The sequence below is a fragment of the Lampetra planeri genome, chromosome 59, assembly GCF_965212315.1.
Source record: "Lampetra planeri chromosome 59, kcLamPlan1.2.h2, whole genome shotgun sequence".
Lineage (NCBI taxonomy): Eukaryota > Metazoa > Chordata > Hyperoartia > Petromyzontiformes > Petromyzontidae > Lampetra > Lampetra planeri.
Window position 1 is genome coordinate 2,456,684 of NC_136165.1, and position 25,570 is coordinate 2,482,253.

At 48.4% G+C, this 25,570-nt stretch overlaps 2 protein-coding genes across 3 annotated transcripts in view; both read right to left on the minus strand.

Annotated features, from left to right (window-relative positions):
* Positions 1 to 6,062, minus strand: part of LOC144736149 (ceramide transfer protein-like) — a 51,237-nt gene extending 45,175 nt beyond the window's left edge. Inside the window, exon 1 of one of the 2 annotated variants that reach the window (XM_078618735.1) lies at positions 5,604 to 6,062. In XM_078618735.1, the coding sequence (XP_078474861.1) occupies positions 5,604 to 6,053 (450 nt within the window). In that variant the 5' untranslated portion in view covers positions 6,054 to 6,062. The remainder of the gene's footprint in view (positions 1 to 5,603) is intronic. The other variant, XM_078618734.1, reaches the window with a different exon arrangement.
* Positions 6,063 to 8,858: 2,796 nt separating this feature from the next.
* LOC144736225 (digestive cysteine proteinase 2-like) lies at positions 8,859 to 24,322 on the minus strand. Its single transcript, XM_078618839.1, has 8 exons — positions 24,211 to 24,322; positions 21,113 to 21,285; positions 19,764 to 19,886; positions 18,183 to 18,380; positions 17,259 to 17,486; positions 15,374 to 15,542; positions 11,873 to 11,984; positions 8,859 to 10,353 (listed from the first exon to the last, which is right to left on the minus strand). Coding segments are annotated over exons 1-8 (1,104 nt in total). The 5' UTR covers positions 24,212 to 24,322; the 3' UTR covers positions 8,859 to 10,253.
* Positions 24,323 to 25,570: the final 1,248 nt, after the last annotated feature.

The window sequence follows — 25,570 nt, forward strand, 5'->3', positions numbered from 1 at the left end:
AAACATCACTAGAAATGATTTGTTCACATGAAGGACGGTAGATTTATCCTGTCCACGTGCGTGGAATATTTTCGGGTACATCGGGTTCCTCTCAAATGTACGAATATTCAAGAACTGGCCAGTATGATTCTCCTGAAAAGTCTTCAGCATTTGTGAGCTTTTCCCGAATACATACAAAATAATTATTACAGAATGAATACTATAAGGCACACACCATCCTTATTGAGCCATGCATAAACGTATTTCAATGTTTTCATTCAACAAACTTATTGTATGAAAAGCATGAGCTCAGCGTTGTCCTTCTCGAAAATCCACCTGTAAGTTTCATCAGCAGGATGTGGCCTGTAAAAAAGATGATGCACACCCTTGGTACCCCTTGCATCACGGAGATGATCCAACTGCATGAGAACATGCATGGGTTGTAGATTGTACTCATCAAAATCATCAGCCATGGTCAATCCACTGCTGGGTGAAGGCCTCCCCAAACCGGCACCACTTCTCAAGATCCTGCATAATCCACCTAGCACCTGCCCGCGAAGCGATTCAATTGCTGTCTCCTCGGATTTGACTACTTAAATAAAATGAAAAGCATTGTTTCGCTGCTCATATGGGCAGGGAAATACGTGTGGGGTCAGTTTTATCCTCAGGAAATTCACTTATCAACACCAGACGAATGATTGGGCGAGCTGACCGCCAATCAGGATGTTAATTTGCAAACTTCCAATGACAGAACAATATTGCAATACTGTTTTTTTTTACTATATATCAAATACATTTCAAATAAATCATTACGAGCCGTTGTGAAAACAGACTTCAATTCATCCCTCCACATAAACAGTAAATGTTTTTAGTCCATTAATTAGCTATTGAGTGTTTGGACCAGTGGTTTCCAGTATAATTTAAATAGGCACACTTTGGACCAGTTTAGAGCATCTGGGTCATGTCAGCAGTCAGACTTGTTAAACCAAATACTATTGGGTTGCCATATGTTGTTGGCAAGAGGACTGCATAGACAATGGCTGATGGGTCTAAAACGAATTTGGCAAGGATCTATTTTACCACATTTAATTAACATATTGGTCTATCTGCATATGGGCCTTCAACATAAACGTTTTCCAGCAGTATTTGCTTAACAAAACAGATCCTAAATAAGTTATGTTTCAGTTTCATCAGCAGTATGTGGACTATGAAAATAATGATGCTCAATTGCCAGATGTTCTATAAAAAATAACCCCTGCTGCAACATGGAGTAAAGACAAAAAGGAACAACAGAAAACGGAAGGAAAGTATAAAAGTGCAGAAACAGGCATAAAGAGATTTTACACTTGGAATCACATTGAGAGACAGAAGAGGAACACGTGGATTAGAGAACTTGCGCAAGTTAAAGACATCATTTGACTATTAAGAAAATAATGTGGGCTGGGCAAGTTGCTAGAACGGATAATAGCCAGCAGTCTAGGAAGGAAATACACCCAAGAGAATGTTCACCATGCGTAGCATATCGTTGCATTGCAACACCGCGAGAGGCGGCGACAGCTTGGGGCGACTTTCATCCAGCAGTGGATTGATCACGACCACTGCCAACGATGACGACGACGACGATAAACGGCCTCTTACGACTGCTGCGGGGGTACTCGATCAGTACAAAATGTTTGTTGCACATGGCATAGTGAATACGTGCCCTCTTGGCCGATTATAAATTAAGCAAGGTGGCTGTCACTCAAGGAAGGCAGGCAGGCAGGCACGGAACCGTGGCTTTGAGACCAGTTTGCCCGGTCGCCCCAGGTAAACAACCACTCCCAGCGCACCACCATCGTCATCACCTCAGGACGCCAACGTGGCACCTTCTCACATTGAAAGGCACTGGACTGGCGATAGTTTTTACCGGCACCAGTCATTATAATGACTTTCCTTACAACGTAAATGGTGAGCAGGAAGTCCAAATATATGTGAATCTCTACAGGGCCATAACAGCTTTAGGAGAGGGGTAGAGGGACTTGCTGCCCACCCTAAACAGATACGAAGACATCTGAGCATATTACATTAATCAATGGGCATTTGTCATTGCGATTAGTGGTGCTTCAATAAGGCAAATGTCTGACTGAGCACACGTTTTTATTTAAGTTTCATTATTTAATATTATTTTATCAGAAAACCTTAGCAATGGGATTTTCCCCCAATGTATACACTGTATTGTTATATTTGCATTCGTACGTTTCTCAGCACTTCGAAAATTACTCCTAAACTGAATGCGCTCATACCCGGTTATGAATAAAGGTAATTTATGTACGTTCATGTGTCTATACTCTTTTTAAGGCTTGCTGTGTATGCATTCTCGATGCAAATGCATGAAAATAAAAAAAATTCCAACCATTCCTAATTCAAACGGATGAAGCCCCCCACCACGCACACCGTATTGGGCATGCATTGTTTTTTTTACCATACTTCACCAGGCAAGGTCACTGCAGTTTGGGGTCTCTAAGCCAAGGTTAGTTTGCTGTAACTACTTCTACCCAGGTCTCCCCTTGAGAAAGAGACTCCTGGTCTCAAAGGCTTCTCACATGATCCGAAATAAAGGTATCCTACTATCACCAATATCTGAGTAAATAATACAATTATTCACTTATAAATAACGCAATTCAAGACTCTCGCTTTGAGTGGCCAGCCAACTTGAGTTCTGCACACATACAGAACATAAACAAAACGAACATAAAAACTGGCACTGCATTGAGTCAAGACCCAAGCAGTAGGCAACCATCAAGAGAATGTGGAATTTCCATCACTGCATCAAGACCACCATTGCAGATGAGCAATCATGTTTCATGTCTGTGCATTCAGCTTAAGACAGGCAGCAAACCTCCCCTCAATTAAAAAAAAGTATTATGGCAATAATAATTTAACATTACACATCAAAATGTATCCCAATGTCAATGGAGACTTGGGGGCCCAATGGTGAAAATTCCACATTGTTATGGTGTGGGTAAGTCCATCAAAAAGGTCTTAAATAGAGCAGCAGCAGCAGATTAATGGTTCAGTGAAACACTCCTGACTACGTAGTTTGGCGGTCGACTCAACCAATCATCCTTACTGGGTCAATAAACCAGTTTGTGGGAGGTTAACAGCGATTTTCCTATATGGACTGACTTCAGGCATAGAAATGTGGAATTTACACTGACCAGAGAGCCGCCTTAGTCACATGGCCTTTCCACGCCATGTTGATCGTGTTTTTTTTTACCATACTTCACCACGCCGGTCAATGTACTGTGTGTAGGCTGAACTCCTTTCGCACCGTACGTAGCCAACCGTACTAATCGGAGATGCGGGTTGGTCAAGTGCTGGGACAGCAGGAACAATTCAGATATCACTTGCCACTGATGTCAGTCGTGGAAGGGACTCGAATTCGGGTTATCAAGTTCATAGCATCGTAGTGCGATAACCACTGCGCCTCCCTATCCATTGCAATTAAGATAACAGGCCATTGAAGATGCAACGAGAGGCAAATTCGCTTATATCTACGATATCTTATCTGGTAGCCATTACTGACTTTTGGACGCGAATTTTAACCGTCGTTAAAGAGAAGAAAATACATTCACGTCACGGTCAGGCGCCAGCAGTTTCAATCAGGTCAGCGCCTCAAAGTTTACCGAGAAGTTAAATGTACATATGTAAGGCCATTTGTGTCAATCCACTGCTGGATGAGGGAATCGTTACACTCAGCACAGTGGTGCAAATTCCACGTTATTATGGGGGGGGGGGTGGGGGGCAAGTCCATCCAAAAAGGACAACCAATGTTGACCTCCAACAAAGTGGTACATGCTCTTTACTTTATCGACCGCCACACTGGGTCAGGGCGAGTTGAAGGAGGCGCAACAGAGACCCGGGGAGCACAGAAGTATAATACAACAGTTGCTTTTTTTTCTGCACCGCTCTCTGCTTGCACACAAAATTGCTCCCCTCACCCGTATAGCAAACCTGTTTGTTGCTACCCAGGCTCAAACCTGCTTAGCTTGAGATCTGTCGAGAGCGGGCCCAATTCCTGCTGATGTTTGGCTACAAGGCTATTTAAAAGGTAAGGCGAGAGAGAGCGAGAAAAAATGTCAGCACATAATTTGGCGATTCTGCTGCTGCTGCTGCTGTTAGCAATGGTGCACAAGAAATTATAAAATCTACACGTTCGTCAATAATACTTGCGTTATATATTACATGGACAAATATACGGCTGCATACCTGTCAACCAATACGGGTTACCCCGTATTCTTGTGTAGGGAAAATGAGTGATCAGGTCCATACGGCGTACAGCCGTTTCAATACGGGCATCAACAAAATAAGTAATATTAAAAAAAAAACTTTTTTTAAACAAGCTTTTATGAAATGTACTAGTAATGGAAGAACTCCACGACTCCAGTAAGTGGCCCGAAGCTTGCCACAACGTAAGGGACAATTAAAGCCAACGTCAGCTTACCATGGACAATTAGACCCAAGCCGCAACATAACATAAAATAACATTTAAAAAATATTTCTGTTTATTTTTTATGATAAAATATAGTATTGTCATCAGTAGGACATAAGTATACCAAGTTTGCAGTCGATACCACATTGGGAAGTGGGTTAAAATTGAGTTACAAGATTTGAGGATACAATAGTGAGTTAAATAAAAGCGTGTAAAATAATAAAAACATTGTCTATTTGTGTTTCTCCCTTGTGATGTGACTTTGTAGGATGAACTTTGAGATTTATAAGGAGAACGGGGTGGACCAACAAGTTCTGAACTGGTCTATAACAACATAGGGCACTGTGATAAGGGGTTGACAGGTCTGTGTCTGTACAACTTCTTTCGCACCGTACGTAGCCAACCCTGCTCATCATAGGCGACGTTTCGGGCAATATCCCTTCTTCAATAGCACATGCATGCATTAGTGCATAGATACATTGACAGTATCTCCTTCACACGTGCGTCTCCACATATAAAGTACATGCGTGTATTCTTACACAACCACTGAGTTTGTGTGTAATTTCAGCAGCGTTGTGATCTAAGCAAGAAACACTGGGACCGGTTTTGACACCACGATGTCTCATCAGCAGTCAGGCTTGCTGTGGGAATCGATAGTGGCACTGATGATATCACAGACACGGATCTGCCTCTGTGGGCTATGTCGGGGTGGTGGGTCCAAGCGAGTTCCGACGCTAAAGGGACGGACCTTCTCCAGGCAGTGCGCTATTGATTTGTATCAAATCTACGATCAAAAACATTACCACGCGATTGCGTAATCGTAACGACATTCTCAACGTACGAAGTTTCGGTGTTTTTTACCACGTAAAAAGGTCTTCACAGAAGCTAAATCTAACACGGTGCGAGAGTACATTTAACGTCGTCAGATCGCCACGAAGACGTGCAACGAGAAACTTTACACGTACGGAAACAACGATATTTATTACGTAAAAAAACGCACGAATACAACAAAAACTATACTTTTTTACGTAAAAAAACGCACAAATAAAACAAAAACGATACTTTTTTAGCATGAAAAAAAATCACACAAATAAAACAAAAACCGATACTTTTTTACGTTAAAAAAAATCACACAAATAAAACAAAAACGAACCGTGATGAGCGCCTTCCCGAGGCACACGGAGCCGCGGCATCCAAACTCGGTGTCGTGCTCAGACTTGTAGTAGCTCAGCGTGCCGTTCGCAAGCATCACGTATCGCTCCTGCCAGCCGTGCAGGTAGTTGGTCCACTTGCTCAGCGTCCCCGCGTACTCCACGCCGCCGCCGCCGCACTCGCCTCCGGAGGCCGACGAGTCCGACCTGGACGACGCCGTCGACGACGACGACGCGACCTCGTCCGCGTCGTCTTCGTCGGAGAGCGTCGGGCTGTTGTTTTCCTTCATCGCCGCGGTCGACTTTCCCTCAGAAATGTCCTCAATTTTGGCGTCGGAGCGATGAGAGTTGGTCGTACTTTCTGCTTGGTGTGCAAATGCGCACACCGCGCGCGTTAGGGACGACGGTTGTCGAGCGGCGCCAAAAACGTAAACATCCGCGCACGCGACCATAGCCAGTTGGCGGAGGGGGGGGAGGGGCGTAACGTTACGCGAGGGGGAGGGGGGCGTGTCAGTCTCGGCGGCCAGAGCCAATAGGAACGCGAGAATCGGCCGTTAATTTATGCGCGCGCGCGCTCGGGCTGTACGCAATAGTCACGCGCGCGCCGCAAAAAAACGACGGGGAAAGTGGGCGGGGTTTACATAAATTATGTTAATGTAGAAGCGTCGACCTGGTTGTCAGACATTATGTTAATGAGTGGTGTGAATAATTATTGCGGGCGTAGTGAGTTTGGAACCAATGGGAAGGTGAGATGCGACCGCTAATTTATTAATTTATGTAAGGAGCAAGCGTGGGGCGGGGGGGGAGTATCGTAAACATTATGTTAATGACACGTGGGCCGGGATTACGTAGGTAATGTTAATGTAACACCTTGCAGGTAATCGCTCCACCTTGTGGAACCAGTGAAGACATCAACCCATACGGTTCATACCTCGTATTCTTGTACAAATGTACAGGGAAATTGAGTTTTCAAGTCCATACGGCGTACAGCTGTTTCAATCCGGGCAAAATAAAAGTGTTTGCCTATTTTCTTGGTTCTTTCGGTAAAGTCACGTAGAATGGAAATAATAAAAATAAAACATAATAAAATAATTCTCACGACGTTTCGGCCACAACGCAAGCAGCCGTCCTCAGGTGAAGACCAGGTCTGTCGGGGAGACAACGTTACCTGAGCACGGTTGCTTGCGTTGTGGCCGAAACGTCGTGAGAATTATTTTATACTGGTAGGAACGAAGTGGACCAGACCACCAATATATTATATCGTCCGTCCGTCCGTGTATCAACATCGCCCCCTACTGCAAACACTTGGCAGGACCCTACAAAAACCTTTTGACTCAGTGGGGCTTTCCTGGCTTAACAAGTGTAATATAATACATTATGTTTATATTCTTTGGTTATTCGTTCCTACCAGCCCACCCCGCAGGGTCCTGTTTATGTTTTATTTTTATTATTTTATTATTTCCATTCTACGTGACTTTACCGAAAGAACCAAGAAGATGAATCCCTGCAGTCACGAAAGCTTTAAATCGAAATGTTTGCCTATATGTTTGTGTTTCTCCCTTCTGATGGTGACTTTGTAGGATGAACGTTGAGATGTATAAGGGTCACGGAGTGACCAATAAGGTCTGAATTTGGTCTGCAATAAGGTAGGGCACTGATAAGGGGTTGACAGGTATAGGGCCGTCCATAAATGACGTCACCCGATTTTGGACGATTTTTGACCCCCCCTTTAAATATGACGTCACAAAGCTCTGTCCCCCCTTCCAAAATAAAACATGCTTCAAATCGCTTTAAACTATTGTCATTGTAGCGCGTATTTAATGTGTCGCTGCACTTTGATGTTTTAGGAGAAAACATTTATTAAAAAAAAGTATATTTAATTAAGTAGAACGTCATTCCATTGGAGCCTCATGTGCTTACCCCGAGCTCTCATACTCTGATGGTTCATTGTCCTTGAGTTGTGCTCCTTTTGGCGTCATCTGGTCCAACACCATGTGAGACTAGGCTCTAAGGAAAACTGTCTCGGGTGTGGACCAATCAGTTTCAAGGACAGTGCATACATTATCAGAGTTGTGTTTTTTGTTTGCATTCCAACTGCAGGTATTGTGGTCAATGCAAACATGACTCCTTGTAAAAAAAGGTGTCAGTTTTGTTTCCAGATAAAAGGGTAAAAAAACAATTATCATAAGTAGAAAGTGTTGTCTATATTTATTTAAATTTGCGCATTTTTACGTGACGTCACATTTCTCAACCCCCCCCCCCTCGTCACACATCGTCACAAATGTCTGACCCCCCCCCCCCAGGTGCGTGACGTCATTTATGGACGGCCCCTGTGTGAAGATAACGGATGAGATTGAAGGTTTGAATTGGCTTCGACCGTGAATTGATAAATGGACGTTAAATGCCTCGTTACATCATCGTTGGCATAAGTAGGCTGTGTATCACAGGTGTCAAACCACAAAACCAATGCTGTATATATTTTAATTACCTAAAGATAACCGGTATAGTCTAAACAAGTGCGGTTTGCGAGCACCTATGAAGGCCGGCACGGCACACGAGGGGGTGGGTGGCCAGCACCACGCCTGGTCGTCTTTGTCTCCCTAGCGGCGATGTTTATACACCGCACCAGGTACTCGTTTGAGGCTGAGTCAATCTAGGGGAGGAGGCCCAGGACCGGTTGAGATAATCGTCACTGGTGTTGGCCGTGAGCGGGAATCGAACTCGGGTCACTGTTGGGTTCGTAGTGCAGTGCGCTAACCGCTCCCCGTATATATATTTTTTTCCCTTCAACATTTAGAATCATGCGTTTAGAATATTTGGCAGATATAAATGTTCTCCGTGATAAGCCACTTCGTTGAGCTATCATTTGTGGCACAGGTGGCTTCTGCAAAAAAAATAGCTCAGTGGGTCTTACCTGGTAAATGATAATCGTTTGTAGTTTAAAAATAGTTTATAGTTTGTTTTATTACCTAACAGACACGTGCACGTCATACTGTACAGCTAGTAGTCGTGTATGTCAAAACACTTGTTGTGTCGGCTTCTTCCATTGCAGCGCACTTCTTTGTTATTCCCTCCCTTCGTCTCTTTTCTCCCCAAGTTGTGATGTGTAACCGTGCCCAATTAAGAGAAACGAATCGTAGGTAACTTTATCTGTGGCCACTTCTATTGGGTGCTGTTTGTTGCAGGCCGTTTGGTGTCTTTGGGCCTGTGCTCGGCAATCGTGATTTAAATCAAATAAAAAGCACGAACAAAAAATGAACTGTTCAACATATTTTATTGGGAATTAAAATCGAAAGCTAAACATAGGCAAAACACTACAAGCAAGAATTGTTACTGCATTTTAATTCAGAAATATCGCAACGTTTAAACCCAATTATATTGTGTTGCTGTGGCCCGATCAACCAGCCTCCAATGTCAACTCCTCAGTATGTCTGAGTAGCAATGCCTTATGTCTGACCCAAAGATCAGACGAGGATACGGAGACTCCAGTCCTCACGGCCCACTAAAAAGCGAACTGACAGTGGTGCTTTTGGTGGTGATGTGGGCAATAGTACTGTAGTTGTGACAGTGTTTGTGGCAGCCATTTTAGTGGTAGTTAACGATGGCAGTGGTGCTGGTGGTGATGGTGTTAAGGCTATGATAGTGTTGGTAGTGCTGAAAGTGCTGATGTAAGTGATGTTTGTGGATATGATTTTGGTTGTGGTGGTGTTGGTCGTGGTGGTAGTGTTAGCAGTGGTGGTGGCAAAGGCAGCAGCGGTGAAGGTTATGGTGGCTATGTCAGTTAAAGCGGTGGTGATGTTTGTTAAGTGGTGCTGGCGATGGATGTTTCAGTCGCGTCTGCGGTTGTGTTGGTAGTGGTGGTTGTGGAAGTATCAGTAGCGTCGTTCGTCGTAGTGACGGAAGTGGAGGTGTCAGTACGTGTCTGGTGGTGGTAGTAGTGGTAGTATTATTAGTGGTGGTGGTGTTGTCAGTGTCTATGATGGTGTTGGTGGTAATGTGAGTACAGACAGAAGTAGTGTTGGTGGTGGTGATGGTGGTGATGGCGATGGTGGTTATCGGTGCAAAAGGCGATGGTGTTGGAGGTGATGAGGGTGATGGACGTGGAGGTGGTGGGGGTGATGGACATGGAGTTTTATGGACGTGGTGGTGGAGGTGATGGACGTGGTGGTGGTGGTGGAGATAATGGACGTGGTGGTGGAGGTGGTGGGGGTGATGGACGTGGAGTTTTATGGACGTGGTGGTGGAGGTGATGGACGTGGTGGTGGAGATAATGGACGTGGTGGTGGTGGTGGAGATAATGGACGTGGTGGTGGAGGTGGTGGGGGTGATGGACGTGGAGTTTTATGGACGTGGTGGTGGAGGTGATGGACGTGGTGGTGGAGATAATGGACGTGGTGGTGGTGGTGGAGATAATGGACGTGGTGGTGGAGGTGGTGGGGGTGATGGACGTGGAGTTTTATGGACGTGGTGGTGGTGGTGGTGATGGACGTGGTGGTGGAGATAATGGACGTGGTGGTGGAGGTGGTGGAGGTGATGGACGTGGAGGTGGTGGACGTGTAGGTGATGAACGTGATGGACGTGGTGGCAGCGGAGGTGAGACGGGCACTGGAGCTCAAACGCCTCTAGGCCGAGCAGCCTGGCCGCTCGCTGGGTCACACGACTGGGTACGTGGCGTCACTGGCGACGCCACAGTTGTTGTTTCTGTTTCTCGCCAGCCTCATGTAGCCTTGCTCCCCCCACCCAGCGCCCCAGCTGCACACAACACACACACACAACATGCACCGTGTCTGCAATGCACGATCGTGTTTGGTTTACCTATGTTAGGTTATGTTTGCACGTTACAGGCATGGATAAATTTATCATTTTAAAAAATATATTCTCCGGGTCATTGGTAGGTTGGAGTAGTAGCCGCGTGACTCGTAGCTACGTATACTGGATGTGGTGTACCGGATGTGCAAATATGTTTTTTTTCCCAGATCGCCAACTGGGGCATAGGAGAGCTGGTAATAAATTAACAGAGGGACCTTCATACAAGCAAAGCGAAAAGTCGTCTACAAGGTAAGTCTCACCTGCTACTGCTGTGACACGGATCAGACATCGTGAAAAGTGACAAAGAAATAAAGTGGAACAAAAACTGGCAATGGAATTAAGAATCTCGGAGGGGTTTACACTTGGAATGACACAGCACTAAATAAAACTTAGGGCCGTAGTCTGAGCAGAGGTCGCAATCGGGTACCCGATACCCCTACCCTACCCGATACCCGGCTACCCGTACCCAACCAGGTACGGGTACCCGTTTACGACCTTGGTGCGGCCGGGTACGGGTACGGGTAGGCCGTGAGTCACTGGTGAGTAACCGTTTGTCACTCATTTCGGGTAGGGTACGGGTACGGGTAGGGAACGGGTACCGGTACCCGACCGGGTACGGGTACGGGTACCCATTTGCGACCCTGGTGCGGCCGGGTACGGGTACGGGTAAGGAATCAAAACCCGTTTGCGACCTCTGACTCTGAGTCAGAGCTGGCTCTGGCTTGGATGTGGCTCAAGGGAGCCAACCCAAACCCATACGCTTACTTTATTTATTTAGTTTTACCAGGTTTAAGTCCCGACTGAGCTGTGTAGCTCTTTTTCAGAAGTGACCTGGCTTTCACAAGTGATAGCTCGACCCAGTGGCTTTTCATTGTGTGGAAATTTATAGCAGGCAAATACTCTTAAATGTGGAGGGGAAAACCGGATGACACGGAGAAAAATCCACGTGATCACGGGGAAAACAAGCAAACTCCAAATATACAGCAGCAGGCGTCAGGGTCGCAATCGAATCCACGACCTCGTGTATACCAGTCGAGGTAGTTAACATCTCCTAGCCACCGTGGTGATGAGAGAGAGACACGCAAACTATAAATATACAGCACGCATCAGGGTCGGGATCGAACCCACAATCCCCTGTAGACCAGACGAGGTAGTGAACATCTCCTCGCCACCATGGCACCCCATACTTTACTTTAGCCGGCACCCGGCAAGGTCCCAGGCTCCCAGCCAAGTTAGGGATTTCCGCTAGCTGAGCCCGAAGCCGAGCCACGGCTGAGCCACTCGTTAGAGCCCGAGGCAGAGTCGCAGCCAGAGGCGAGCCGCCACTACAACAAAATCTGTGACTTCCACTGCAAAATTGCACACGCATATGCCGCGGCTGCCCCCCTCCCTAACCCCCCGCAACTCCCCCTCACCCCTCACCCCCCCTGACCCCTCACCCCCCAGCCCCCCCCCCCCTCACCTGTTCTTCAGCAGCCAGAAATCCTTGCCATCCTCCGTGCCGTATCCCACGGCGAGCATGGAGTGGTGCAGCCTCTTGGCTTTATTGCGGCAAAAACGGCTGTAGTAGATGCCTGCACGCGAACCACAGGAATCATCGCTCGTTCATTCATTCATTCATTCGTTCATTCATTCATTAATTCGTTCATTCAATTAATTCGTTCAAACCATTGATTCGCTCGTGCGAGCTAATGGATGGATTTAAGGCCAGGTGAGAGCCCCTGGTTATAGAGTACGACTGCTTAGTTACACTTATATTCTTATTTTTTTTCGGTAAAGTCACGTAGGTAAAAAATTAAAATTAATAAAAGTAAAATAAAAATAAAATAAAAATCACGACGTTTCGGAGGCAACACAAGCTTCCGTCTTCAGGTGGAACCGTCACAGCACGATAGCTGTATCAAGTGAGTAGTGGCGTTCGCAACGCAGTCGTCCTGCCAGAACATTGAATTTGTTATCGATGAACGTGAACGGCATCCCTTCAAAGCTGCGTCATCCGATATGACGATTGATCAAGAGTGAACAAAAATAGCCGAAGACATTTTTCCGCTCATAATATTTTTAGGTTAAATTTTTTTTTCTCCCGATAATTTTTAATGAAATCTGCTTCTCTGCGCACGCAGCGCGGCTCCCATCGTAGTTAGGGGAGAGACTATATCACAGAGATCAGAAACGGGTTTTGATTCCTTACCCGTACCCGGCCGCACCAGGGTCGCAAACGGGTACCCGTACCCGGCCGTACCCGTACCATACCCGTACCCGGCCGGGTACGGGTAGGGTACGGGTATCGGGTACCTGATTGCGACCTCTGGGATGAAGCCATGTTGCAGGCGCGGGTGGGTTGATTCTAGGAACTTGAATTGTGAGAAGAGACAAGACGTTGGGAAATGAGTGACAAACAGTTACTCACCAGTGACTCACGGCCTACCCGTACCCGTACCCGGCCGCACCAGGGTCGCAAACGGCTACCCGTACCCGGCCGGGTACGGGTAGCCGGGTATCGGGTAGGGTACGGGTATCGGGTACCCGGTTGCGACCTCTGCTATATCATGAACGTAGTCAGCAGGAAATATGTCTGTCCAGCAGCTGGGCGAAGCAAGTACGAACAGGTGAAACAAGCCGAGTGACAGCGGCGGTAGTATCATGGGGCAGCAGCAGCAGCACAAACTGTTTGAAAGTTATATTCTTGGTTCTTTCGGTAAAGTCACGTAGAAGAGAAATAATACAATAATATAAATACGACGTTTCGACTGCAATACAAGCAATCGTCATCAGGTGTACATGTTCTTGTTGTGGATTTTACACCTGATGATGATTGCTCGTATTGCTTGTATCGCAGTCGAAACGTCGTGATAATTTTTATTGTTTAATATTTGTATTATTTTATTATTTCTCTTCCAGTGTAATGCATTGTCTTTGAGCTGTACACCTTTTGGCGTCCTCTGGTCGAGCACCAATTGGGTCGAGGCTCAAAAGAAAGCCGTCCCTTGATGTGGACCAATCAGTTTCAAGGACAATGCATATAATCAGTTTAACACGTAGGCTTTCGCGACCAATATTGTTCATAATCAACGATTTTTGGGTTTAGATCGCGTTATTTATAAATGTGTCGTAACCCTCCACCACCCGACACGGCCAATCAGTAAAAAAAAAAGTGTCACGTTGACAAAAGACAAATAGTTCACTGCTTTAGCCCACCGGTGTGTTGAAGCGTGAAACCACAACATTTACAGTTTGAGTACGACGTTTCGCTGGTAATTGCATCCAGCATCATCGGGCAATTCGCCAGAATGGTGAGGCTCTGCTGTGTCTCCCGTTCTTATATAGAGCAGCAGCAGGGTGCTGCTCTATAGGCTTAGTGCGGCCTGGAAGCGTATTATTAAATAAGATGCATTACAATTCCTTATAAGGGAAACAAGCACTAACTGATTATTAATGTAGCATAATCACAATAGAACACATTCCAAATGATTACTAATCTACAACTCGCATCGTAACAATAGCCTTATTACTAATCAAGTATATAATTACAATAACCCCCCCCTCAAATCTTTGCACCTGATGAGTTAATGAGTTAATGATGACGTCACCCTGCTGCTGCTCTATATAAGAACGGGAGACACAGCAGAGCCTCACCATTCTGGCGAATTGCCCGATGATGCTGGATGCAATTACCAGCGAAACGTCGTACTCAAACTGTAAATGTTGTGGTTTCACGCTTCAACACACCGGTGGGCTAAAGCAGTGAACTATTTGTCTTTTGTCAACGTGACACTTTTTTTTTACTGATTGGCCGTGTCAGGTGGTGGAGGGTTACGACACATTTATAAATAACGCGATCTAAACCCAAAAATCGTTGATTATGAATGCATATAATATTATCATAGTGTGTGTTTTGTTTGCGTTTTGACTGCAAGTATTGTGGTTAATGCAGACATGAATCCTTGCAAAAAGGTTTCAGTTTTGTTGCCAGAAAAAAGGGGAAAAACCTTAATATTATTATTATTATTAAAACTTACTATTTTTCGATTTAAAGCTTTCGTGACTGCAGGGATTCATCTTCTTGGTTCTTTCGGTAAAGTCACGTAGAAGGGAAGTAATACAATAATAAAAATAAAACATAATAAAATGAAATAATTCTCACGACGTTTCGGCTACAACCTGAAGACGGCTGCTTGCGTTGTAGCCGAAACGTCGTGAGAATTATTTCATTTTATTATGTTTTATTTTTATTATTTTATTACTTCCCTTCTACGTGACTTTACCGAAAGAACCAAGAAGAAAACTTACTATGTTACATATAAACCCCATGTATTTGTTAGCATTGTACTTTTCTTGGTTTAAGATTGAGAACCAAAGGCGTGCAACGCTGCAGTAAAGGTTGGCGAGTAAGGGGCGCTCCATATATGACGTCACGCACCTGGGGGGGGGGGGGGGCAGACATTTGTGACGATGTGTGACGGGGGGGGGTTTGAGAAATGTGACGTCACATCAAAATGCGCAACTTTAAATAAATATAGAATTGTCATAACAACACTAATTGTTATAACAACACTCCTGCAACATCAGAGTGCAGCGCCACATTAAATACGCACTACAATGACAATAGTTTAAAGCGATTTGAAGCATGTTTTATTTTCTAAATGGAAATATGGTTTTGGGGGGGAGGGGGGGGGCAGAGCTTTGTGACGTCATATTTGAGGGGTGTGGGGTCTGACTTTTTGTGACGCCGTGTGACGAAGGTTGGGGGGGTCAAAAATCGTCCAAAATCGCGTGACGTCATTTATGGACGGCCCCAAAGGGCACAGGCCTCCTCAACATCCCGAGCGCAGCTGTGCGCGGTAGCCCCCTGCGCGAGAGGGTGGGGGGACATCGGGAGGGAGAGAGATGGGGAGACGGGACTGCGTGGAGGCGGAAGGAGGATCGGTGGGAATCGTGTTTGGGGGGTGGGGATTGGACGTACCGGATTTGTAGAAGATCTTGATGTGCCGCGCATCGATCGCCACCGCCACTGGTCCCTCGGTGGCCAAGGCGGCCTGCAGGTGGGACTCGCTGCCGCTGGGGACCCTCTTGTAGCCGGAGACCCTCACCGGGGAGCGCTGGCTGATGTTGAAGCGACACGCGATGTTGTCCTGCGGGCGGGCGGGTGGGGAGTCAAACGCGATGTAAATGACGTGGGCGGCTGAGAGCCGAGTGGCAACATCCTCACCCCAACCCCATCCTCACCCCAACCCCATCCTCACCCAAACCCCATCCTCACCCCAACCCCATCCCCATCCTCACCCCAACCCCATCCTCACCCAAACCCCATCCTCACCCCAACCCCATCCCCATCCTCACCTCAACCCCATCCTCACCCAAACCCCATCCTCACCCCAACCCCATCCCCATCCTCACCCCATCGTCACTCCAACCCCATCCTCACCCAAACCCCATCCTCACCCCAACCCCATCCCCATCCTCACCCCAACCCCATCCCCATCCTCACTCCGACCCCATCCCCATCCTCACTCTGACCCCATCCTCACTCCAACCCCATCCTCACTCCAACCCCATCCTCACTCCAACCCCATCCTCACTCAGACCCCATCCCCATCCTCACTCCAACCCCATCCTCACTCCAACCCCATCCTCATCCCAACCCCATCCCCATCCTCACTCCAACCCCATCCTCACCCAAACCCCATCCTCACCCCAACCCCATCCTCACTCCAACCCCATTCCCATCCTCATCCCAAGCCCATCCCCATCCTCACTCCAACCCCATCCTCACCCCATCCTCACCATGACCCCATCCTCACTCCATCCCCATCCTCACCATGACCCCATCCTCACCCCAACCCCATCCTCACCCCATCCCCATCCTCACCCCAGCCCAATAAGTTCTTGTAGTGAAGTCAAACACGTTGGGACTGCGGCAAATCATTACAATCAATGGGCATCGCAGCCTTTTCCCATACAGGGGTGGGGGAGCAGGGGGGGTGAGAGCCAGAGCAGAATGCGGGGGTCAACGAAAGCAAATCGCATCGTCGCTGACTCCCTCCTCATTCCGATTGAGCGTTTAACACTCGTGTAGAGTTTGTTGAACATCGACTTGTGTCACGTGCCCTCCCCCTCCACTTCCCCCCTTTTCACCAAGGTCACGCCACGGGATTTCCCAGGGCCCATGCACGTCCGTACGTTGAACTTCTTTCGCACCGTACGTAGCAAACCGCGCTGATCAGAGGTGCAGTGTTGAGTCTATGGGCAGTGTTAGTCTTTGTGCAGCATATATGTTGAACTTCTTTCGCACCGTACGTAGCCAACAACCACGCCGCTGCTGCCACCTTTGCACCCCCTGGCACCCCCCCCCCCCCACCCACCCACCGCTGCCCCCCTCCCCAAGTAAATGTTCCTCGTAACCATGGCGAGAGCGAGAGGGAAAACAGGGGGAACATAGACAGAGAGTAGGGAGAGAGGGGGTAGAGAGAGAGTGGGGGGGTAGAGAGAGAGGGGGGGTAGAGAGAGGGGGTAGAGAGAGAGGGGGGGGGTAGAGAGAGAGGGGGGGTAAGAAGGAAGAGAGCAGAGCGTGAAATCTTTCGTGAAATCTTTCATTTAAACGCGGGGAGGGGGGGGCACATAAAGCAAAGCATTGAAAAAAAAACCCAAAAAACCGAAATGATGAACGAAGCAAAGTGCCGACTACACCGAGCATCTTCTTGTTTCCTCTGAACGTAAATAAATAAATAAAAAATAGAAAAACTACAAAATACAAAAAATACTATTTATCAAAAATAAATAAAAAAAAGAGAGAGAGCGAGAGAGCGGGTGAGCCCTCCATCGGCGCCGGGGTCGACTCCGGCACGTACCCTGCCCTCGTACGGGTAGCTGTCCTCCGTCTCGATGCCCTGCATCTCCTGCACGGCGACGAACCCCATGCTCGCCGAGCCTTTGCGGCAGCCGCGCGAGCCGTACGGGCGCGAGCAGTCGATGAGCTGCTGCTCGCTGAGCTCCATCATCTCGCCGCTCCGCTTGATCTTCCAGTGGCTCTCCATCGCGCCCGTGGCCGAAAAGGCCCACGAGGCCCAGCAGTTCCTCTGGTACGGAGAAGGGGAGATGGCGGCACGGGAAAGGGTGGAGGTTTTTCAGAAATACACCATTGGAACCTCCTTTGCCAGTAGCAAAATATGATGATTGGTTTTTTACCATTTTATCTGGCAACAAAACTGACAACTTTTGGCGTCATCTGGTCCAACACCAGGTGAGACTAGGCTCCAAGAAAAGCTGTCTCGGGTGTGGACCAATCAATTTCAAGGACAGTGCATATCATTATCAGAGTTGTGTTTTTTGTTTGCATTTAATGCAACATGACTCCTTGTAAAAAAAAGTGTCAGGTTTGTTGCTAGAAAAAAAAACTATTATCGTTTTCAGAAATAGTTTGTTATCACGAGTAAAATAACTGCCACATTCTAAATTTGAAGCTTTCGTGACTGCAGGAATCCATACTCTTTGGTTCTTTCGGTAAAGTCACGTAGGTAGAAAAATGAAACAAATCACGACGTTTCGATTGCAACACAAGCAATCGTCATCAGGTGGGAAAACCACAGCAATATATTTTGTTTTGCTGAAGTGGGAGAGAGAGCTTTCCCTTGAATATGCCCTCACGTTTTGATCTTTTTTTATCACATGCGTCTTAATTTTATAGGTGAGATTCACACGGTAAAGTATTGCGATGCCCTCTTTAGTGGGGTCGAGTTCTTGCTCAACAAATACATGGAATGAAGGAGGAGTACCGGCTTCTTCTGGTTCTTGACGGGCGTCACGGCGTCGCGATTCCGCCAGTCCATCTCGTTCGGCAGGGACATGTCGAGTGGAGCATTGACGGACGATTCTGTCCACTTCTTCACCTCGTTGTCTTCCTCGCTCGCGTCACCGTCGTCATCTGCCAGCGGCTCCAACGCCGCCATCTGCAGCTCGAATTCCTCCTCCGACTGCCATGGGGAGAGGAGGAGGCGGGAGACGTGGGAGCCACGTTAGGGTCACTTCCCACTGTTAAACAGTTGCATGTATTCTGGATTTGAAGCTTTCGTGACCGCAAGGATTCATGCTCTTAGTTTTTTCGGTAAAGTCACGTAGGTAAAAAATTTTAATTAAAAAAAAAATAATAAAAAATCACGACGTTTCGGAGGCAACACAAGTCTCCGTCATCAGGTGGGACCGTCACAGCCAGATTTGATGTATGAAGTGAGGCAGGGATTCCAAGATGCATGTATACCGTACGGGTGGTTCACACCGCACAGTGCCGGATTAGACTAGTGCGGGGCCTGTAGTATGATGTTATAAGGGGCTATAAATAAATAAATAAACACAAGTATAAAACAAACAAATTTTACTTGCATAGTAAAGTAATTGTATTTTTTTCATTTGCTATGCAGCCAGATCATACGACAAATCGCTAGCCTTAAACACCCAGTCGTTCATAAAAGTTGAAGGTGGTATAGTACTATAGTAATAGAGCAAGTGCAGAATCACTGAAACGGAATTGATAGCTTGAAAGCATTTAGTGCAGGGCCCTTGAAAGTGCGGGGCCCTTAGCTACGTCATATGTAGTAGTAGCTACTACTACATATTAGTAGCTACGTCATATGTAGCTACTTTTGCTACGAGGATAATCCCGCACTGTCCATACGGCGTACAGCCGTTTCAATACTCCCTTGTGATGGGACTTTGTAGGATGAACATTGAGATTTATTAGGGCACAGGGTGATCAATAAGGTTCTGAATTGGTCTGTAATAAGGTAGAGGGCACTGATAAGGGGTTGACAGGTATGCATCAGATTGGTGTCGGAAAGATGTGGCACCACTTGTGCATATTGGCACAAGGCAGAGAGGAAAGTGGAGACAACTGACAAAATCTTTTTGGTTCTTTCGGTAAAGTCACGTAGAAGGGAAATAATAAAATAATAAAAGTAAAACATAATAAAATAATTCTCACGACGTTTCGGCCACAACGCAAGCAGCCGTCCTCAAGTGAAGAACAGGTCTGTCGGAAAGCAGCCGTCCTCAGGTGAAGAACAGCGTCTTTCCGACAGACCTGTTCTTCACCTGAGGACGGCTGCTTGCGTTGTGGCCGAAACGTCGTGAGAATTATTCTATTATGTTTTATTTTTATTATTTTATTATTTCCCTTCTACGTGACTTTACCGAAAGAACCAAGAAGATGAATCCCTGCAGTCACGAAAGCTTTAAATCGAAATTTAACTGACAGAATGTGCAGAGGACACATACGGGGCTCTCCGCCCATGGATCGTGATGACGACCATGCCCATACAGCACTTGCGTAGCGATCCGGACACAGATGCGGCCGCACTTACCACGTCTCCGAACTGGTTCATGGCCAGCGTGTAGGAGTGCTTGCCGAGGGCCTCCTCCAGGTTGTGCCGGTCGATCATCTTCAGGTTGTGCTCCCACACGAGGCGACGCCGGCCCTCCTCGGCCTGCGAATCACCAGGGGCAGACGAGGTGGAGAGTGTAGCGGCCTCTAGTGGCAGCGGAGGATCGCACGGACCCATTAGAGTCCAGGGGTTGGGAACGTCCGGCCCGCGGGCCGTGTAGGGCCCACGAAATCATTTGGTGTCTGGCCCTGCCAAGGCAACCGCAGGCGGGACCCGAAATTCAATAGATCTAGGAGCAAACCTGGAAAAGCAGTTGCGAGTAGCAATATCGTCAATACCAGCTAACATCATCACACGCCTCACCAAAGAGAAGCAGTTCCAGCCATCGCATTAGGGGTGAGTTAATTAAATGTTTGACCAAATATATCGGGCTAATTTTTAAGTTGATAATTTTGTATGGCCCACGAATGATGTTATAAATATCCAAATGGCCCTTGGCAGAAAAAAGGTTCCCCACCCCTGCTAGACAAAGCGTACAAATGGGAAAACGATATCTTCCCTTTAATTCGTTGAATGTTAACAAAACATATATTCAATTTAAAACTAAACTATGTTTAGTTTTTTACCAGGGTTGGGCCCACTGAGTTGTACAGCTCCTTTTCAGAAGCGACCTGGCGATCACAAATGACAGCTCAACGAAGTGGCTTATTGCGTGGTCATTTATAGCAGCAGACACATACTCTAAACGCGTGTTTCTAAATTTGGAAGAAAAAAACCGGAGCACCCAGAGAAAAATCCACGCGACCACGGGGAGGGTGAACACGCAAACTCCAGATATACAGCATGCATCGTCAGGGTCGGGATCGAACCCACAACCTCACGTATACCTGGCGAGGTAGTTAACATCTCACCACGGAGAGAGACGCAAACTCCAGAAAAACATCAGGTATCAGGGTCGGGATCGAACCCACGACCTCTTGTGTACCAGGCGAGGTAGTTAACATCTCACCACGGAGAGAGACGCAAACTCCAGAAAAACATCATGTATCAGGGTCGGGATCGAACCCACGACCTCCTGTGTACCCGGCGAGGTAGTTAACATCTCACCACGGAGAGACAGAGAGACGCAAACTCCAGATATACAGCATGCGTCGTCAGGGTCGGGATCGAACCCACGACCTCCTGTGTACCAGGCGAGGTAGTTAACATCTCCGAGCCACCGGCGATGGCGCCCGAATTTGAACCGACGAATCGACGGCTCGTTAATGAATCTCCCCACCACCACCACCACCACAACTTTATCGCAATAAAATCCCCGCTTTTCACACCTCGTCGTAGGCCTTGTCGTAGCGGCTCTTCCACGCCTCCCAGTGCGGCTGCAGGTGAGGGTCTCCCAGCTGCTCCGGTCCTGCCGGCGTCGCCACGGCAACGGTGACCATGACGACGACGACGAGGGGGATGAGGAGGAGGGGCGGAGCCACGGTGGTCCTCTGATTCGCCACTGTGAAGGGTGGGGTGTGGGGGGGTGGGGTGTGTGAGGGGTGGGGTGGGATGAGGTGTGTGGGGGGTGGGGCGTGTGGGGGGTGGGGTGGGATGGGGTGTGTGGGGGGTGTGGGGGTGGGGTGGGGTGTGTGCGGGGTGGGGGGTGTGGGGGGGGGTAGGGGTGGGGTGGGGTGTGTGGGGGGGAGGTGTGGGGGGTGGGGGTGGAGTGGGGTGTGTGGGGGGGTGTGGGGGTGGGGTGGGGTGTGTGCGGGGTGGGGGGTGTGGGGGGGGGGTAGGGGTGGGGTGGGGTGTGTGGGGGGTGGGGTGGGAGGGGTGGGGGTGGAGTGGGGTGTGTGGGGGGGTGGGGTGTGGGGGGTGGGGTGGGGGTGTGTGGGGGTGGGGTGTGTGGGGGGGTGGGGTGGGTGTGTGGGGTATGTGAGGGGTGGGGTGAGGGGTGGGGTGTGTGGGGGGTGGGGTGTGTGGGGTGTATGTGGGGGGGGCGAACAGCTGAGCACCTCCTTCACGAGCGCCTTCCAACTTGAGACTGAGAGTCGTGGTGTGTGTGAGTCTCATAGCTGTCAACACGTACGGTTTACCCGTATTCTTGTACAAGGGAAATTGAGTTAAAAAATAGTTTGTGTCTATTAGTTTGTGCTTCTCCCTTGTGATGGTGACTTTGTCGGATGAACGTTGAGATGTACAAGGGGCACGGGGTCACCAATAGGGTCTGAATTGGTCTGTAGAAAGGTAGAAGGCACTGATAAGGGCTTGACGGGTACTGTCTGTTCGACACCGATGACGATGAACTGAACCTGTGTTGGGCCTCCTCCCCTAGGTCGAATCAGCCTCAAATGAGTACCTGCTGACGTGCGTAAACATCGCGACTAGGGAGACAAAGGCGGCCGGGCGTGGTGTTGGCCACTCACCCCCTCGTGTGCCATGCCGGCCTTCATAGATGCTACTCGCTAACAGCACTTGCCCCAACAGACTGGTAAGGCTACACGGGGGATCTTTGTTTGCTCAGTTCGGCCAACGTGAATCAGAATCTTCATTTGGACCGGGCGAATCCGATGAGCTGTGAAGCTCTTTTTCACAAAGATGTCCCCACTAGGCTCCCAGATGAACCCACTAGGCCCACAGATGTCCCAGTAGGTGGCTCAACAAGGCAGCTCGCGATCGGGAAGGGTGCGAGTTCAAGTCCTGGTTAAGGTGTTGACTCATCCCATCGAATGAGTACCACTCGAATCAGTGCCGCTTAAATGAGTACCACTTTTCAACGAGGATCACAGAACGACTCGCCCCTGCCATAGGAATGCAGAATTTCCACCACCGGCATTGGAGGACTGTAGAAACAGGAGATGATCACCAATCTACCAATGCTCATTGGAGCAGGAAGTTGCTTTTGGATGTTTCTTTTCTTGATAATTGTTTTTTTACCCTTTTATCTGGCAACAAAACTGACACCTTTTTTTTACAAGGAGTCATGTTTGCATAGACCACAATACCTGCAGTCGTAATGCAAACAAAAAACATAACTCTGATAATGTATGCACTGTCCTTGAAGTTGATTTGTCCACACCCGAGGCAGCTTTCCTTAGAACCTAGTCTCACATGGTGTTGGACCAGATGACGCCAAAAGGCGTTTCCACATAGCTTTGAGATCCTTCAACAAACTATTGTTTAATATGTTTATTACTTTATTATTTCCTTTCTACGTGACTTTACCGAAAGAACCAAGAATATCATCATAATCGGACCTCTTCCTGGCTTCCTCAACGACGCCGGTGGAGTGTAACCATCACCCGCATCGTCAGAACATCGATAGCAGGCCGATGCGCGCGTCTCCTTCATGAACGGAAAATTAAAGCCACGAGCGAACGCGAGTGAGATGGTGGCGATGCAAACCCAAACTATGGACCATGTAGCAAACGCACAGAGACGCGTAGAAGCCCATAGAGACCCATAAAGACCCATGGAGATGCATTAAAGACAAGCCACAGGCCACAGTAGTGTGGTGGTGGCCATGCAAGCCAATCGATGGGCCATCTAGCAAAGCGCACTGCAGTCTGTGCTCCTTCAACGGAGAAGGAACAGCAACACGACGCGAACTCTTCCTCTCTGATGAAGCCTTGTCGAGGCCAGCACACTTCAACATTGCCACCTGTCACCTGAACGCATTGCTGCCACCACGTGCCAACTGCCACCTGAACACATTGCTGCCACCACGTGCCAACTGCCACCTGAACACATTGCTGCCACCTCGTGCCAACTAGCACCTGAACGCATTGCTGCCACCATGTGCCAACTGGCACCTGAACACATTGCTGCCACCACGTGCCAACTGGCACCTGAACGCATTGCTGCCACCACGTGCCAACTGTCACCTGAACACATTGCTGCCACCACGTGCCAACTGCCACCTGAACACATTGCTGCCACCTCGTGCCAACTGCCACCTGAACGCATTGCTGCCACCACGTGCCAACTGCCACCTGAACGCATTGCTGCCACCACGTGCCAACTGGCACCTGAACGCATTGCTGCCACCTCGTGCCAACTGGCACCTGAACGCATTGCTGCCACCACGTGCCAACTGGCACCTGAACACATTGCTGCCTCCACGTGCCAACTATCACCTGAACACATTGCTGCCTCCACGTGCCAACTGTCACCTGAACACCTTTGCTGCCACCTCGTGCCAACTGGCACCTGAACACATTGCTGCCTCCACGTGCCAACTGTCACCTGAATACATTGCTGCCACCACGTGCCAACTGCCACCTGAACACATTGCTGCCACCACGTGCCAACTGTCACCTGAACACATTGCTGCCACCACGTGCTAACTGCCACCTGAACACATTGCTGCCACCACCGTGGCAGCTTCAGTGGTGTGATGCACGCGGAATCAAGAGGGTTACGGATGAATGCAAGAGGCCCTTACTTGCAAGCGAGATGCACCGACCAAGGAGTTGGTGTGGGGGGGGGGGGGCACCTTGTCCGTGATGTCTCAAGGGATCGGGTCGCCTCCTCTTTTTATACGCGGCCAGAATCGCAGACAGTCAGCTGAACTAACTTGACGTGTTGGCAAATATCCCTGTAACCCCCACCAGCAGCACCACCAGCAGCACCGCCCCCCACCCCAGCCCAGCCTCTCATCCCCCCCCCCCACCACTCCTGCCAAAAAAAGATATAATAACCACAAAAAGGTGAAGTGTTTATGAGAACCTGCGGCTGCCGTCACGGGGAGGAGTGAAGTCTCCTGCTGCCTTATCGGCAACCGCTGTGCTCCTTGTGAAAGCGTGGGCTGGGCTTGGGCTGGGGGGTCTGCGAGTTTGAACGGTTCGGGAATTAGCGTCCTTTGTTGGGGGGGGGGGGGCTCGTTGCTTTACTTCATTTTTACATCATCTTAGTCGTTAAAAAAATATACATGTTGCGACCCAGGTCAGGTCACTCTTGGCAAGTGACGCTCGCCCTGGCTTCTCGCCGGGTTAAAACAACGCACACAAATTTGACCTGTGGCAGCCGTCTGTTGTTGTCGTTGTTGTTGTTGACAGTGGTGGTGCTGGCATATTCGGGGGGAAGGGGGGGGGGCTAAACTCCGAATGAGTTGACAGATCGTCTATGGATATCGAGGGCGGTGACCTGGCCAAGCGGTGGCAGGTCCCAGCGCTCGTTTGCAAAAGGTTGGTGGTTCGAATCGAGTGGCCGCCCCTGGTTAACACTTGCGGTCTGCGTATTTTTGACCGCTTAAACAAATTACCGGGCCACGTTTGAAAAAATTGCGCCGTGAGTGACTCTGTTGTAATATGGACATCGATTACGAATAGTTTAGAGGGTTTTTTTTTGTATGTACGTATGTTGAACTTCTTTTGCACCGTACGTTGTCAACCATGCTGATCGTAGGTGCGTACTGTTTGTACGTACTGCGTGTCTGTACGATGTGTGTACTGCGGTGCCTGTACTGTGTACGTGTGTACGTGTGTACGATGTGTACATATGCACGAATATTGAACTTCTTTTGCACCGTACGTTGCCAACCGGGGGTGCCCCTTCCTATGAAAAAGAAATGCCATGACCCATCCTGAAAGTGAGGCTTTCCTGGGTAAAGATGCAGAACAGCAACAGCAGGCGACAGACAGCGACGCAGCGAGATGAGAGAAATGCAGACGCGAGTCGTTCGATAACGGAAGGGTGATGGAGAAACAATACAGATGTGAACGTCTAGAGATGGAATCCAAGGGTCGTCGAGGGAGAGAAGAGAGAGAGATACAGGCACGACGGAGACGGGAAACACTCTTTTG

Bases quoted from the DNA above. Each gene is read 5' to 3' on its own strand.
- LOC144736225 (XM_078618839.1), bottom strand. The intron at 17,487-18,182 runs GTACTCCTCCTT...TCTCCGTACCAG, and splicing joins TCAAGAACCAGAAGAAGCCG to AGGAACTGCTGGGCCTCGTG. The intron at 15,543-17,258 runs GTACGTGCCGGA...GCCCGCCCGCAG, and splicing joins GCTACCCGTACGAGGGCAGG to GACAACATCGCGTGTCGCTT.